This window comes from Camelus bactrianus, chromosome X, assembly GCF_048773025.1.
Source record: "Camelus bactrianus isolate YW-2024 breed Bactrian camel chromosome X, ASM4877302v1, whole genome shotgun sequence".
Lineage (NCBI taxonomy): Eukaryota > Metazoa > Chordata > Mammalia > Artiodactyla > Camelidae > Camelus > Camelus bactrianus.
In genome coordinates this window covers 40520439-40534750 of record NC_133575.1, presented here as the reverse complement: position 1 = coordinate 40534750, position 14312 = coordinate 40520439, and the positions used below count along the sequence as shown (strand labels likewise).

Below are 14312 nucleotides of genomic sequence, written 5' to 3'. Positions count from 1 at the left end.
AAATTAGCCTTTTGCCCATCATATGTGTTCCAAGTATTTTTCTAGCTTGTTTGAACTTTGATTTTGTTTACAGAATATTTTTCTTCCCAGAAACTTTTATTAAAAAGCTTTATGTCATGAATGTTTCTGGTATTTTTAGTTTCATTTTTTGTATTTAAATCTTTGATCTATTGACAAATATTTTAAATCATGGAACTCTAAAATTGAAAAGGACTATATGATCTGGATCATCAGATTGCAAACTCCTCCTGATCCATGGCTCTGTTAAGATAGCAACCACAGTACAGGGCAGCACCAGCAGCAAATGAGTTTCCTTAAAGCAGTAATGAACTTTACCTCTTGGATAGAGAGGGAAAAAGAGAGGAGACATAGTAACATTGGACATTAGCTTCATAGCTTTACCTTGTCACTTTTGTGTGCCAAGGTGGTTGAACAGAGATTGATAGAAGGTAAGAGGTGTGACAAACTTTTTGCCCATCTCTTAGACTTGTGTCACGATTAATCATTATACCATATAAATGCGACACATTTCTACCATCTGTCCCTTTGCTCATGACACTTTGTTTCCCTGGCGTTCTCTACATCTTGAAATCCTAATTGTTCTTTCAAGGTCCAGCTCAAATGCTATCTCCTTTTGTGATGCTGCCATTGATTCCCCTCTTCTGTGCTTCATAAAATTTTATTTTTCTTGCTCTTATGAACTTATTTTTTTCTCTGTACCATAGATAAATCTGTACCTGAATGTGAAGGAAAGATGCATATCTTATTTATATTTGCAGTCCCTAGAAGTATCTCACATAGCCCCAAAAAGCATCACACATAGTAATGTGAATGGTATTAAATAATACTCAACAGAAGATGTTCAGTCATTATTTATTGAATGATCTTAAACAATCTTTTTAACCACAGGGCAAGGACCTATCTCTTGAAGCAAGACCATACATGTAGGACCTCTGGGTCCTGTCCCTGTTGTGGAGCCAAGGCACTGCTTTCAGAATAGAGGGTGCAGACATGAGACACAAAGGTGAAATGAAGTAGGGCTTGGGTGCTGCCAAAGATGGCAGTGCTGTATAAAGCATATTAACACATGCAGAGCTCCAGAAATGAGGCTGACTCAGTGGTGTACTCCATTTAGATTGACTTGTACTCAGCTAAAATTAAGCCTCTCTCCCCCTCATTTTTAAAAACAATGTTACTGAGATATATTTCACATACCATACAATTCATCTATTTCAAGTATATAATTCAATGGTTTTTAGGGTATCCAGTGTTCTGCAACCACCACCAGAATCAATTTTAGAACATTTTCTTCACCCCCAAAAGAAATTCTGTATCCACAGCAGTCACTCTATTTCCCTTCAACACTTGTCCCATTCTCCTCCCCTCACCTCCAAGTAATCACTAATCTACTGTCTGTCTCTAAAGATTTGCCTTACTGGACATTCATATGAATGCAATCATACCATACGTGGCCTTTTATGTCTGGGTTCTTTCACTTAGCATAAATTGCTCTCATCCAGTTAAATTCAGGCTCCATTTCAGGTGTTCTTTGCAGTTTTAATTTTTTAAAATTATTTTTTAAGGGGGTAGGTAATTAGGTTTACTTATTTATTTTTTTAATGGAGGTACTGGGAATTGAACCCAGGACTTCCAGCATGCTAGGCCCGGGCTCTACCACTGAGCTATACCCTCCCCCTATTTCAGGTGTTCTTTGATGCCAGTCTTTGACACTTATTCTAACCTTAGGAGGGCTCTTTTTAGCTGTCTCTTTCCTTGGTTCTCTGATAAAACCTCTAGCTAGTTTATGGTTTAGCTTGTTGCTCTTATTGAGCTATCAGCCCCCTCATAATTTCTTAGAACCAAAATTTTCATTGTTTCTGAGAGTGCCCTTAGGCTTGAACTTTCCTACACTGCTCCAAATAGAGTCAGTTCTCTCGGGAGGAGTGATGGAGTTTTCTGCTCTTGTGGTCTGTGTCACCCTCCATGCTACTAGAAAGGTGGGTCAAGCCAAGTATTCTGTCTGCTCTGCCTGGGGTTAAGCTTCCACTCCATAAGTGGGACTGGAGGGTAGGAAGGGAGTCCCAGACCTCTTAGTTATTCTTGGCTGGACTAGAGCGTCTGCAACACAGAGCTGGCGAGGATGAGAAATGCTGGCAACCTACCTATTTCAGGGAGATATCATAACTTATCTCTCAGGGAGATATCAGACTGGGAGCTGGGGGGAGAGAAAGCCTTGTATTCTTGGCTGCATCCACCTCGAGTAGTGCTTCTGTAATGGTAAGCTTGGGAGTGGGAGAGGGAGTAGGTTGTGGCCCAAATGCTATACACTCTCATTGCTAAGATTTAGATTTCCTTGAATTAATGTTTCTCCACTTGCTGTGTGCCCTTAGGGGAATTTCTAGTGGTTTTATTTTTATTTATTTATTTATTTTTCTTTCCTTTTCCTGTATCCATAGTTTGTTTTTTTTTTTTAATTGAAGCATAGTCAGTTACAATGTGTCAATTTCTGGTGTGCAGCTTAATGTCCCAGTCATGCATATATGTATATACATTCATTTTCGTATTCTTATTCATTAAAGGTTATTATAAGATATTGAATATAGTTCCCTGTGCTATACAGAAGAATCCAGTGGTTTTAAATGATTGGTTTTCTAAAATTAATTTTCACTACTTATGGTTATTTTGCTGGGGAGAGGATCTCTGGAGCTCCTCTGCCCCTATCCTGAAAGTTGCAATCAGCTTCTGTGTAAGCCTCTCTTTTAATCAAGGTTGAGATTTTTTTTTAAGATATCAACAATGAGCAGAGAATTGCTAAATTTTCCATGAAGATCTTTCATACTCTACCCACCAATCATCTCTCACATCTATCCTTTTCCTCCTCAAGGTAACTGCCTTACATAGGTTTACATCATTTCTTGCCTAAAGTATTTCACTAACCTTCTAACTAGCCGTCCATCTTAATTTCCTCCCCTAGCCACTCTATCCTCCTGTTACTGCAGTGAATCATCTGAAACTTTGATAATTTACCTTGAGTGGCTCTCTACTGACTAAAGACTAAACTCCAAACTACTTAAGGTGGTACACGGGCCCTTAAACACTTAGCCCCAACTTCCTAGCTCCATCTTTTGCCATTTTTCCAGATCTATCTTATACTCTAACCATAGAAGATATCAAACCTTACCCTGGTGAACAGTACCTTTTAAACTTCTGGGATATACTCATGCTGTTCCCTCTCCTTTTCTGACTTGTGATTTTCTATTTATTCCTACTTATACCTCTAAGGCCTGACCAAATAATATCTACTTTATTCCAAGCACCTATCAAACTCAGCACACTGAGTTGAAAATCAGATGTTAAGTCAAGAATCAACAAATATTGTTGAATGAATGAATATGTCTCTTACAAGCCTCTTTAGTATATTTCAGCTGCCCTTCTGGATGCAAAATGAAAAAAATCACAGTGGATATTTAGACACTGCTTTGTAGAAAAACACTTCACAGTTGGTGCTAAAAGAATATTAGAAATGGAGTTATAGCTACTATTCTATTTAAATAAATGAAACCTAAAAAAATATTTATTCCAGGAGGAAACTTCCCTCCAAAAGAAGGGTGTATGTGGATATATATAACTTTAAGAAAAGGTTATTCAGCCTCTGGGCTGTGTGTTTTTCAGAAGGGAAAATATAGTAAGGCTTTATCACCAAATATTTACTTATACGAGAAAAGGAGAAAAGTATTCTGGGGTAATTCTCCCCCTGAATTCCCTTAGTACCAAAGACCTCTGTCATCAGATAGGAAGATAAAGATGAAATGTCAAAAATGTGGTATTGTGAGGAGTATATTTATTTACTTAGGAAGATCTGGCAAAGGTCTTATTTAATTTACAAACTGAGTGTGATCAGATTCAAAGTCCTCCCTGATTTAGAAGAAATAAAAGGGAATCATGTTAGTTCTTATAATTCCCTTTTTCAGGTAAAACATCTAAAGCTATTAGTGAAACCATCTGAAAAGGGTGTGTTATTCAATAATTTAAAATAACTGAATTCTGATTCTTAAGTTAACTCCCCTAATATAATTTAGATGCCTATGACAGATGCCTTGTTTATAATATATCCATAAAGAGCAGTACAACATAGATGATGTTAATACTAACTATATACTTGTCAGTGCATAGTATGAGAACAAACAATAAACCCTAGCCCTTCTTTCCCATCTTAGAGTATCTGGAGATTAATAAAAGATAAAAATACCTGTCGAAAGAAAATCTACCTCAAACTTCCTAGTCCTCAACTAAAAATATATATTAGTACCCCATACTTGTCTCTCAATGTAAAAGAATACTAACTAGACCTCAGAGAGTTGGGGTTTTTTTTGTTTAAAATTTCCAATGTGTATCTTTGAGCAATGTAAACAGTGATGTTGTTTTCTGGCCAACACCTTTGAAGAAGCCACTTTTGCCCAGAGCTAGTGCTCCACACTGCAGTGGTTCCCAGTACTTTTGTCCTTGTACTGACCTGAGGCAGTCATTTGTGCTAAGAAGAGCAGGTACACGGAGGTAGCATCCAACTGCAGGTGTCCCCACTGGTCATCACCCACTACAGTGGCACAGGTTTTGGTGTTGTACTTGGCATGGAGGCTATCCTTGGTACTCTGACTATACTTGAAGGATTCTACTTTATCCACCTGAAGCAAACAAAAACAGTAAAAGAAGGCTATGCAGAAAAATCAACCCATATGCCACACTTCTGTAGTACTCTAACATATACCATTGCATTCAGTCTTCAGGCAACTGGGCAACTGTGAATATTCAAAATACATTATTACCTCTTTTTCCCTACACTAATACAATTAGGAAAGTCTGTTATTGCTGTTTTTCAATTTAAGCAATTTAACTAGAAAATAATACCAGTCAAAACCAGCTATTTCCTGTTCATTACCTTTCTTTCATTCTTCAGATGGTTGTTTTGTCACTTTGTAGATAAAAACTAAGATGCAGAGAGGTTGAGTGAGAACAGCTTAGTAAGAGATAATTGAGTTGTAAAAAAGATGTGTCTGTTCCTGAAACAGGTAGGAATTTTGAGGGAAATTAGAACAAGAGTATATATTTGGAAGGAGTAATGGAAAGAACTGTGGAGGGATCCCTGGAGTGACAAAGAAAAGATACAAAAGAAAGCCAAAACCAAGGTCAGAAAGGAAGCACTGTGCAAGGAACAAATGAAAGACTTACTTCCTGAAACTTCCATTTGATTATGTATGCATCTGATATATGATAGTAACTATCATACCTTTAAATACGGTTAAAGAAATTAGTGACTTTAAACCTACTTGGTAAGGTAGAGAATGCAAATATCTAAAATACAAAAAAAATTAAAAAGTGGCAAAGAAGGAAAAAAACGATGGCTGTGAGACAGTCCAGTAGAGATATCAGTGATAAAGTTCAGAAGTCTGGAGTTGATTTCTTTTTACTTCAGACTTGTTGTGTGCCTGGGGATGGTCACTTTATTAATCTGGGCCTGAATTTCTCCTTCTAATAAAATGTAACCTTGGGCTCAAGAAAATCAGTTCAGAGTCAATGTGCACAACACATGTAAAGATCTCCTAGGAAAAAAGTAAAACACTTTTGAATGGAAAAAAATGTCATAAACAAACCCAAAAGATAAGCCAGAGACTGCTAAAAAATAATTGCAGTACATGTGACAAAGGATTAATATCCATAATGTACAGGAACTCCTCAAATAGGCAAGGAAGATGCAGCGTAAAAGAAAAACAGGCAGAGGCTCAAACAGGAAATTAACATAAGAAATGAAAATTTTCAATCCACACATAAAAAGATGCTCGACTTCATTCAAGATCAGGAAAATGCAAATTAATGATAGGAGATAAAAGTCTTTGGCCCCTCATGTCCAATCTTAAAATTTAAAACACTTCCAAAAGGTTTTTTTCCCCTAAGTTTTGTACCAAAATTCATCTGGTGGCAGCACCTGATTTAAAGTGACATGGAGCTATTTGTAGTTTTTATTTATTCTACTTAATTGTGAAAATGCATGTTTTTCTACAGAGAGATTAATGTTTTTGATGACAGAGTGCTGTTCTGGGCTTGCTGAGGGCATAACCTAATATATGGCATATGTACTGTATTACCTTTCAAAATCTGAAAAATTCTGAATTATAAAATTTATCTGGTCCCAAGGGTTTCAGATGAGGGCTTAGAGACTTGTATCATCATTTACTCAATATACATAATTGTATGTACAATAATGATGAAGTATATTAAAAATCATTTGTAGAGGGGGAAAAAGACTTCTAAGGTAACATTCCAGTGGTAACTAGGTGGTGAGATCATGGATGACATTCTACATCCCTTGATTCTACAAATTTTATAAAATTAGCATGTACTATTTGTGAAATTGAAAAAAAATAAGTTATAACTATTTTGTAAGGATAGAGATACTATTACAATGTGCTTTTATTAGAGAGGGTGTTGTTAACAATGCCATACCTGTCTGATCATGCAGTGCAGCAGTCCCCTCATCAGCTTCACTACACTCTGCAGAAATAAATGGAAACAAGACTGTTATAAACATCCTAGATACAAGAACACTTACTCAGCAACTGCAGTTGGTACATGACCTTTTGAGAACAAGTAACCTTATCCTGGGTTCCTATTTACATGGCATTTACTTTATAGGTACACAGAAGAGCAGATCGCAGCCAAAAGTGGAACCAAACGCTGCAGCTGGTGACTCCTTCAAGTTAAAAAAAAATATCTAAGCTCCAACAGGTTTCTGTAAAACTAAGTCAACCATCCTCTTAGAGGATATTCTACCTGGAAAAAGAAGGGCAAGTCAGCTCAAAAATCATAAAGCTATGAGGATATTCTAAAATACATCCTATGGCCTAGAATAGCCAAGAGCATCACTTTTATTTTTTCTAAACTAGCCAAGACTTATCTTCAAGAGTCCACAGAAATATTCTTCTGGACATTTCCCCTAGAGGATAAATGAACTTCAATTCAGAATAATTATAAAGGGAATTGTTAGTCCAACTCGACCCCTTTCCCTGAAAAACAACAAAAACAACAACACAAACTTATGTCTCAAGTTATCACTACTTCTCTTACTAGGACTTGGCAATTTCTAAAGTAATTAATTTTCTAAACAAAACACTCCAAAATTCTGATTACCAACTATATGCTTTATTAGTATAATATAGTAACAATAATTAAATTTAATTATAGTATAGTCTAATATAGTATACCTTATACCATATCAGTTATACTATACTAGTTAATATAAGAAGTATATTTAATTATAATATAGTGTAAAATCATATACTGTAATATACTTGTTATACTACGTAACACTAGAAGGGCCCATCAACAGTGGCATGGGTAGGCAATATGTTTTGGAAGAATATAGCGCCAAACAGCTTCTCCATTTCTCTAAGCTTTCTGTTTCACAGTCCAGAAGAAATACAACCAGGTTACTCCAGGGAATGCTTGCTCAGAGGTGGCTTCAGGACATCTCTGAAAACTAATCTACTTGGGAGCGGCATCCTTCTGTTATTTTTTCAAAACATTCAAGTGAGACTACAAGCAGTAGATATGATAAGGACAAGTATCTATTAAATTATGTTCCAATTCTTTATGAAGTCTTTCATTGAGGGGAAAATAAAGTGTTTCCTTGGAAGAGTTCCCTTTCTTAAGTAATTTCTGTCTACAAATGGTCTCTTGCCCTTACAGATCAAGGAAAGAAACAGAGAGCAAGTGAGGGAGAGAAAGAGAGAGAGAGAGAACAAACAGGCAGTGTATGATCTTGTCACCTTTTAAAGCATGCAGCATTTATTATAAAGTAATGAAACTGACTGCAACCCTACAAGAAAATCTCTATCATTACTCTGATCCTAATTAAAAGGACCATCCTTTATTATACTGTTATAGACAGATTTTAACACAGCCTCCTCACTCTGTGGGTAGACTTTATTTAATTCTAGATTATCTTCTACATGTCATCGGTTTCTATTCTATCCTTTCAATTCCCTTTGCCATCCAGCCCTGCTACTACTGTCCATATTTTCTTTAACTTAAACAGCAGACCTGGGGAATGATGGACGCAGTGAAGGATTCCTGATTGCCATCTACTTTTGTCCTCCTGGAATGGCCACTGTCAGACATTTGTGTCCTCAAGTTCCAACTTCCAAGTCAGGATAAAATTAATAGAAAGCATGGAATGAGGGGAAGTCTCTGTACCTGTATTCCCCCAAACTGCCCATTTCCTGATTCAAGTGTACTGGTTGACATTAATTATACATGTTTATTCATACACCAGGGCTCCTAACTATACCAAGTGACACCCTCTTCTAACCCACTTTTTTTTGAGGATATGGATCTATGTGTTTGTGAATTGACTATATGAGGATATATAACTATTTACATACAACCATGGCTATGTAAGTATTAATCTTTGTCTCTCTCTCAAGGTATGTGTACAATCAGATACATATAAGCATCTAAAATATGCAAAGCACCCTACTAGGCTTTGCAAAACATAAAAGACAAGGAAGACAGGACAGATACGTTAAAAAAAACTAAAGTATGAACATAGTCTACCTACCAATTCCTGGTTATCCTTTGAAACCCAGCTCCTCTGTAAATCCTTATTTGCCTTGTTCAGGGGAAATTAGACTTTCCAGAACGTTGCACTTATCTCCTATATACATAGTACCTACAGTCTCTGTCCTAATGTATTATAACTATGTTTATATATCTGTCTCCCCCATCAGGCTATGAAATGCTTAAGAAAAAGAGGCAGAGAGCAGTTCAGAAATAGACCTTTAAGTCAAAGCACAAAGCAGATTGTATGTTTAAAAATATATATTCCATGTCCGCAAGTAACTCTCAAATGGCTTACCAAAAAAATCACCTGTGTGCCCACGCACATTTAGAGGGAGGATGCAAATATGACAAAATGTTAACTAGCGATTCTAGATAAAGAGTATATGCAAATATGTTCATTTTACTATTCCTATAACTTTTCTGTAAATTTAAAATTTTTTAAAATACAAAATTAAGAGTTAAATATAGACATTTTGCCCCATGTTATTTTGTATATTTATTACAGAGCCCAGCACATGATACACAAAGTCTGCTCAGTGAAAAACTGAACATGTTGAATGGCATAGACCATAGTAATGTAGAAGTTCCAAGAAAGCAATCCTGAGAAAGAAGTGATCACTGTAAAACTCAGAGGTCCATGAGGACAAGAACCACAGAAAAAGTGGGATTAGTGCCAGGCTTCACAGGCGGAAGACACAGCTCATAAAAAGATCTGGAGGTGGGAATGTCCATGGCGTCCATGGAGGAAAAATTCAAAAAGACTAGATCTGAAGTTATAATACCCAGGTAGTATTCATGCTACCATCAAATTCCAACCTCATCTCCCTGCTTCAATCCCTTCATTTGTAAAACCCCCCACTTATTGGGGAAAGTCATACCTAATTCACAGGGTGTTGTAAGAATAAAATATTAGTAATTATGGGGAAGTATGAAGTACAATAAAAAGTCTTTACACAAATGTCAGGTATTTTTATTAAGGGATTGTTAGAATAACGAGGACACCAACCTGGTTAGAACTAGGGGTAGAATACAGGGTATCAGCATGATATAATACTGAAAAAACAGGCTAGGAACAAACCCTAAAGAGTCTTGCCTATCAATCCCAAACATCTGGATTTTACTTATAGGGAAATGAGAGCCATAGAAAGATTGTTGAGAATGAAAATACGTAATTTAAGTATTGTTCTCACAACAGTGTTAAGTGATCAGGGTTTAGACTAGGGTTGAGGCAGAAGGGAATAGAAAGGAGGGGATGGATTCAAAAAAATTGTAAGAATTAACAAACCTTGGTCTGCACGTATCAAAAGGCAAAAGGGACAAGTCAAAAATTACCCTAAGGCAGCACTTTTCACACTGTTTTATAGAACACTAGTCCAAAAAATTCTGGAAAGGCTGTAAAATCCAATCCCATCTTAGATTCAAAATGCACATCAGTACATCAAAGGCCCTGAGAAATTATTTAAAACAAAAACTCACTGTTTAACATAGCCCCAAATTTAGTTGACTTAGCGTTCCATGGAACACACTGGGAAATGTCTAAGTAATGCTGCCCAGGTGACTGGTTGAGTGAGTATATCAATAAGAAAAAAAGGGATGCGTGGTGAGCTGCTGTTGTTTAGTAGTCTATTTTGTTTGTTTTTAGTAGGGAAGGTGGGGTTTCAGACCTGTCAACTTTGAGAAGCCACAAGATATGCAGGTGTAACTGATCAGAAGACAGAATGAAAATCAGGGTTTGAAATTGAAGTGAGGTCAGAGTTAAAGATGGAGCTTTGGAAGTCATTTTCATAAAGGTTAACAGTTAAAGCTGTGAGAAAAGATGAGCCTACACAAGGAGAACAAAACTGAGGAAGAAGTAGAACTGGAGGCAGCCAAAGAGCTCTATTTGTGTGCCTATTTATTTCTATGGGTATGCACATTCTATTCTCAACCTAAGATAGAACAGTTATCTAAACCCTTGTTCCCTTTTTATCCAGAATTCTCTAACATTATTTCTCAGAAAGAAACCTAGGTGAGAACTGGAAGGAAGGGTAGAGATGACTAATAATCAACGGTTTTGGAAAATCTGCCCAGGAATGGAAAGTTGACAGTAGGTGGGAATTTAATCTATGGATTTACCGTGTTTGATTTCACCTATGTTCATTTATTGTCCACAGATCAGTGATTACCCCTGGCTGCACTTTAGAATCTCCTAGGTAGTTTTTTTTAAAATTGCTGCCCCCAGGGCTCCACTTCCAGAGATTTATCTACACTGTTCTAGGGTGAGGTCCAGTAAGGGTATTTCTTAAAAGCTTTCTAAGCCATTCCAATGTACAGCCAGAGTTTAGAACCATTCATGTAGAGTGGGGACAAAAGCAGCTAGCTCACGGCCTGTTATTGTAACTAGAGCTTATTGGAACATAACCATGCTCATTCATTTATGTATTGTCTCTGGCTGCTTTTGGAAGAGCTGAGTAGTAGGGCAGAGACCACATATGACCTACGACGCCAAAAATATTTACTATCTGGCCTTTACAGAGATGGTATTCTGATCCCTGGTCTGAATTAACTGAGTCAGTTTTGAGAAAAAAAATTAATGAGTCATAATAACAAAATCTGTTTAAATTCATAATGAAAGCTCATAGAAATTTTAGAAATCCCAAATAAATGTTTCTTTTTGAAGATGTTTTCTATTGCCATAATGTTTTTGAGACATTCCAAAGTTACTACTGAGGTGTTATAGAAAATATTTGGGGGTTATGTGAAAAATTATTTACTGCAACGTTAAAATTTCACAATGAACAATTCAATGTTTCCCTAATTTTTCCCCTTTCCTCTATTAAATTCTTTCTTCTTGGGGCACATAAGGAAAAATGTCAATTTTGCAGAATGATTGGTCAACAAAGAGACACAGATTTCTTCTAATAGTATTGAAAACATTGGCCAAATTGTACCAGGTATAAAATCTTGGGTATTGTTTCCACTGATATTAACTTCTAGCAAAACAAAACAAACAAAATACTGAGATCAAAATAGCAAAACATTAGAGTATGGTATAGGATTTGTGAAGGGAGTAGGATTACAGGTGATTTTTTTTTATAACACTCCTCTATATTCTCCAAATTCTTACAATGGTTATGTACATTTGTTCCTGCAAGTCATAACAATATTGATCTGTGCTTCCTGAGCTAGAGAAAAAACTGCAACAAATTTTTTCTGTGGATCTAAGTACCTCTCAATAATGGCTTGAGGGAATAACAAGTACCTGCCGTTGTAGAGGACAACGCAGTAAAACTTCCCTATTGCCAAAGACTGCTTTATGTGCACTCACAGTATGTTGGTGTCCTTAAAAATAACCAAATCTCAATATTCTGATTTATGGATGAAGACTGGAGCTCAGACTGCCAAAGTCGAGGGAGACCGCTTGAGAAAAAGGCTGGTGTGGAGAGAATTTTTCCCACTGATGGAAAAGAATTCACATACACCTTACAACTGACAGCACTGAGTCCCATGTAGCCCAGAATATTATTTTCTTAGTCATTCAAGAGGACGTAGGACCCTGTGTCTAAACAGTTCTACAAAGGATGCTTCTTTACTGAGGAGAGGGCCTTAAAAGTTGGCTTAAAGGTATCTGTGGACTCTAACCTCATTTTGCCCTGGGAGATGGGGGTGGGGCGGGCATGGGGGGAGGACACACAACAGACTGACAGTGGCCATAGATATAAAAAATCAACAAATGAAGTCTTCACTTGTGTCTAATTGGGAAAATCTGCTAATTTGTATCAGTTACCCTCATACAAATACCACCTATCATTTTCAAAAACAAAGTGACATGGCAGATACCTGCCTCCAAACATTCTTCTCAATGAGAATAAATATGCTGGAGATCGAAAAATACATTTACTTGGAAAGAGGATTATAAATTTTAGCAAAGATCTGAGGATGGGATTTTCCACTGTAACAGAACAGACTGTGCCCTCTCCCCCTGAATCAGCAAGTTTCAAGTTTCCACTTACGAAAAAAAAAAAAATCAGTACAATACAGGAAAGCTCTTTGAAATGTAATTATAGCAAGGTGAAAAAAGAGGGAGAAATGCAAAATACACTTCTCTTAGCTCCTGTGTATTTCCTTCAATCCCTGCCCCGCCCCAGCTCCTAATCTCTGTATTTTCATTCTGAGTACCTGTTCCAGTTCATAGGCCTTTGCCTTATCCTCATCCCGGTCTGCATTCTTCCGATAGGCCAGGCCCAAACCCCACACAGCCAAGATGCTGTAGACATTATCCCGGACCCAGGCATCTTTCTGATCATAGCTGGCTGGAAGCAAGCCAGTCACTGGGTTCTGTAGGGATAAGAAAAAGGGACAGGCAGGTAACCATAGGGTGTTAATATGAGGAAACAGAATCTATCAAATGGATACTTAAGGACTTTGGTCCTTCTTCTGTTTCCCCACTTGTGAGTTTCAATCTCCTCTTCTAAGTGCAAATAAGTGCTATCCTGAATAAGGGGAAAGAGCTGACTGAAGCCTTACAAGCCTGAAATGTGGGTATTCTTAATAGAAAGGGAGTGTTGTAACTTTCCAGTTGGAGAGAATGAACTACCAACGAAAAATCAGCATTAAGAGTAGAAAAAATAAAATTGACAGTATATATAAGGTACGTCAAATCTTCACAACAGTTTAGTCTTAAAATGTCCCCTACCTCTTTTCTTTGGCGGGAGGGGAAGGAGATGACGCCCAAATCGCGGGCGGGGGACGGTATCAATAAACAAGCTTCAGCGCATCTTTCAGCTCTGCCCCCTGGAACCCAGCTGTGGTTTGGGGGACACACACACACACACACACACACACACACACACACACACACACACTCCACTCCTTCACTTACCTGATGACACAGAATAGTCTGATGCACCAGCCTGGCGTAGCCATCTAGCCGGACCCCCGAGTTACTCCGGCTCCTCATCGCGCCGCGTTTCCAGTCCCCTCAGACAAATGGCCCGGGTGCCACAGGGGCTTACAGTCTTCCAAGAAAGGAGGCTCCAACGCAGCTCCACCCTCGCTGTGGGAAGCCCGAGTGCCAGGCCCGGCAGAGCCCTACCACCGCTCAGGCCTGGGGCCGGCTGTCCCGGCCACGGCGGCCTCCGGAGCCACCACACGCCGGCGCGCGCCCGAGCCTCCTGCGGTCTAGTGCCCCGCCGAAGTGCCTCCGGCGCCGCTTGTAGCCGTCCTCACGCCCGTCGGGCCTCCGCACGTGGCTCCTGCATCCTCCGCTCAACTCCCAGAGACTGCCGCGGCCCAGAGCCTCCCGCGCGGCCGGCCGGCAGCTTCGGCTCACCGGCTTCGGCGCCGCCCCAACTTGCGCCAGAGGCGAGCGGGAGGCGGGGCGGGCGCTGCGGGTCCGGCAGCTGCGCATGACACCGAGGAACTCGCCCCGCCCCGCCTTCTACCACCCCGGGGCCGAGAATGTGTCACCGTAGGCAATGTGCTATCTGGGAGTTATTTTCGAAACACCTCAAGTGACTGTTTCAGTTGTCCACACTCACTGTGCACACAGGATGTTGGGGAGGCTGTTTCTTCCGCCGGGATAGTTATAGGAACCTACGGTAACTTCAAATCTGAAAGGAAAGAACGATCGTTTGCGTTAAAGGTCTAAAGAATTGGAATTTCCGGGTCTTTATTGTGTTTTACACTTTTGACTCAAAGCTCAGATTAAACTCACTCTG

The 14312-nt window shown here is 38.7% G+C and overlaps 1 protein-coding gene across 4 annotated transcripts in view; it reads right to left on the bottom strand.

The window, feature by feature from the left end:
- The window catches only part of PHKA1 (phosphorylase kinase regulatory subunit alpha 1), a 99049-nt gene extending 85120 nt beyond the window's left edge, over positions 1 to 13929 (bottom strand). For 3 of the 4 annotated variants that reach the window (XM_010973577.3, XM_010973579.3, XM_010973580.3), the window contains exons 1-4: positions 13475 to 13928; positions 12772 to 12930; positions 6499 to 6546; positions 4514 to 4682 (exon numbers count right to left, since the gene is read on the bottom strand). In XM_010973577.3, the coding sequence (XP_010971879.1) occupies positions 4514 to 4682; positions 6499 to 6546; positions 12772 to 12930; positions 13475 to 13552 (454 nt within the window). In that variant the 5' untranslated portion in view covers positions 13553 to 13928. Of the gene's footprint in view, positions 1 to 4513; positions 4683 to 6498; positions 6547 to 12771; positions 12931 to 13474 lie in introns of all 4 variants that reach the window. The other variant, XM_010973578.3, reaches the window with a different exon arrangement.
- Positions 13930 to 14312: the final 383 nt, after the last annotated feature.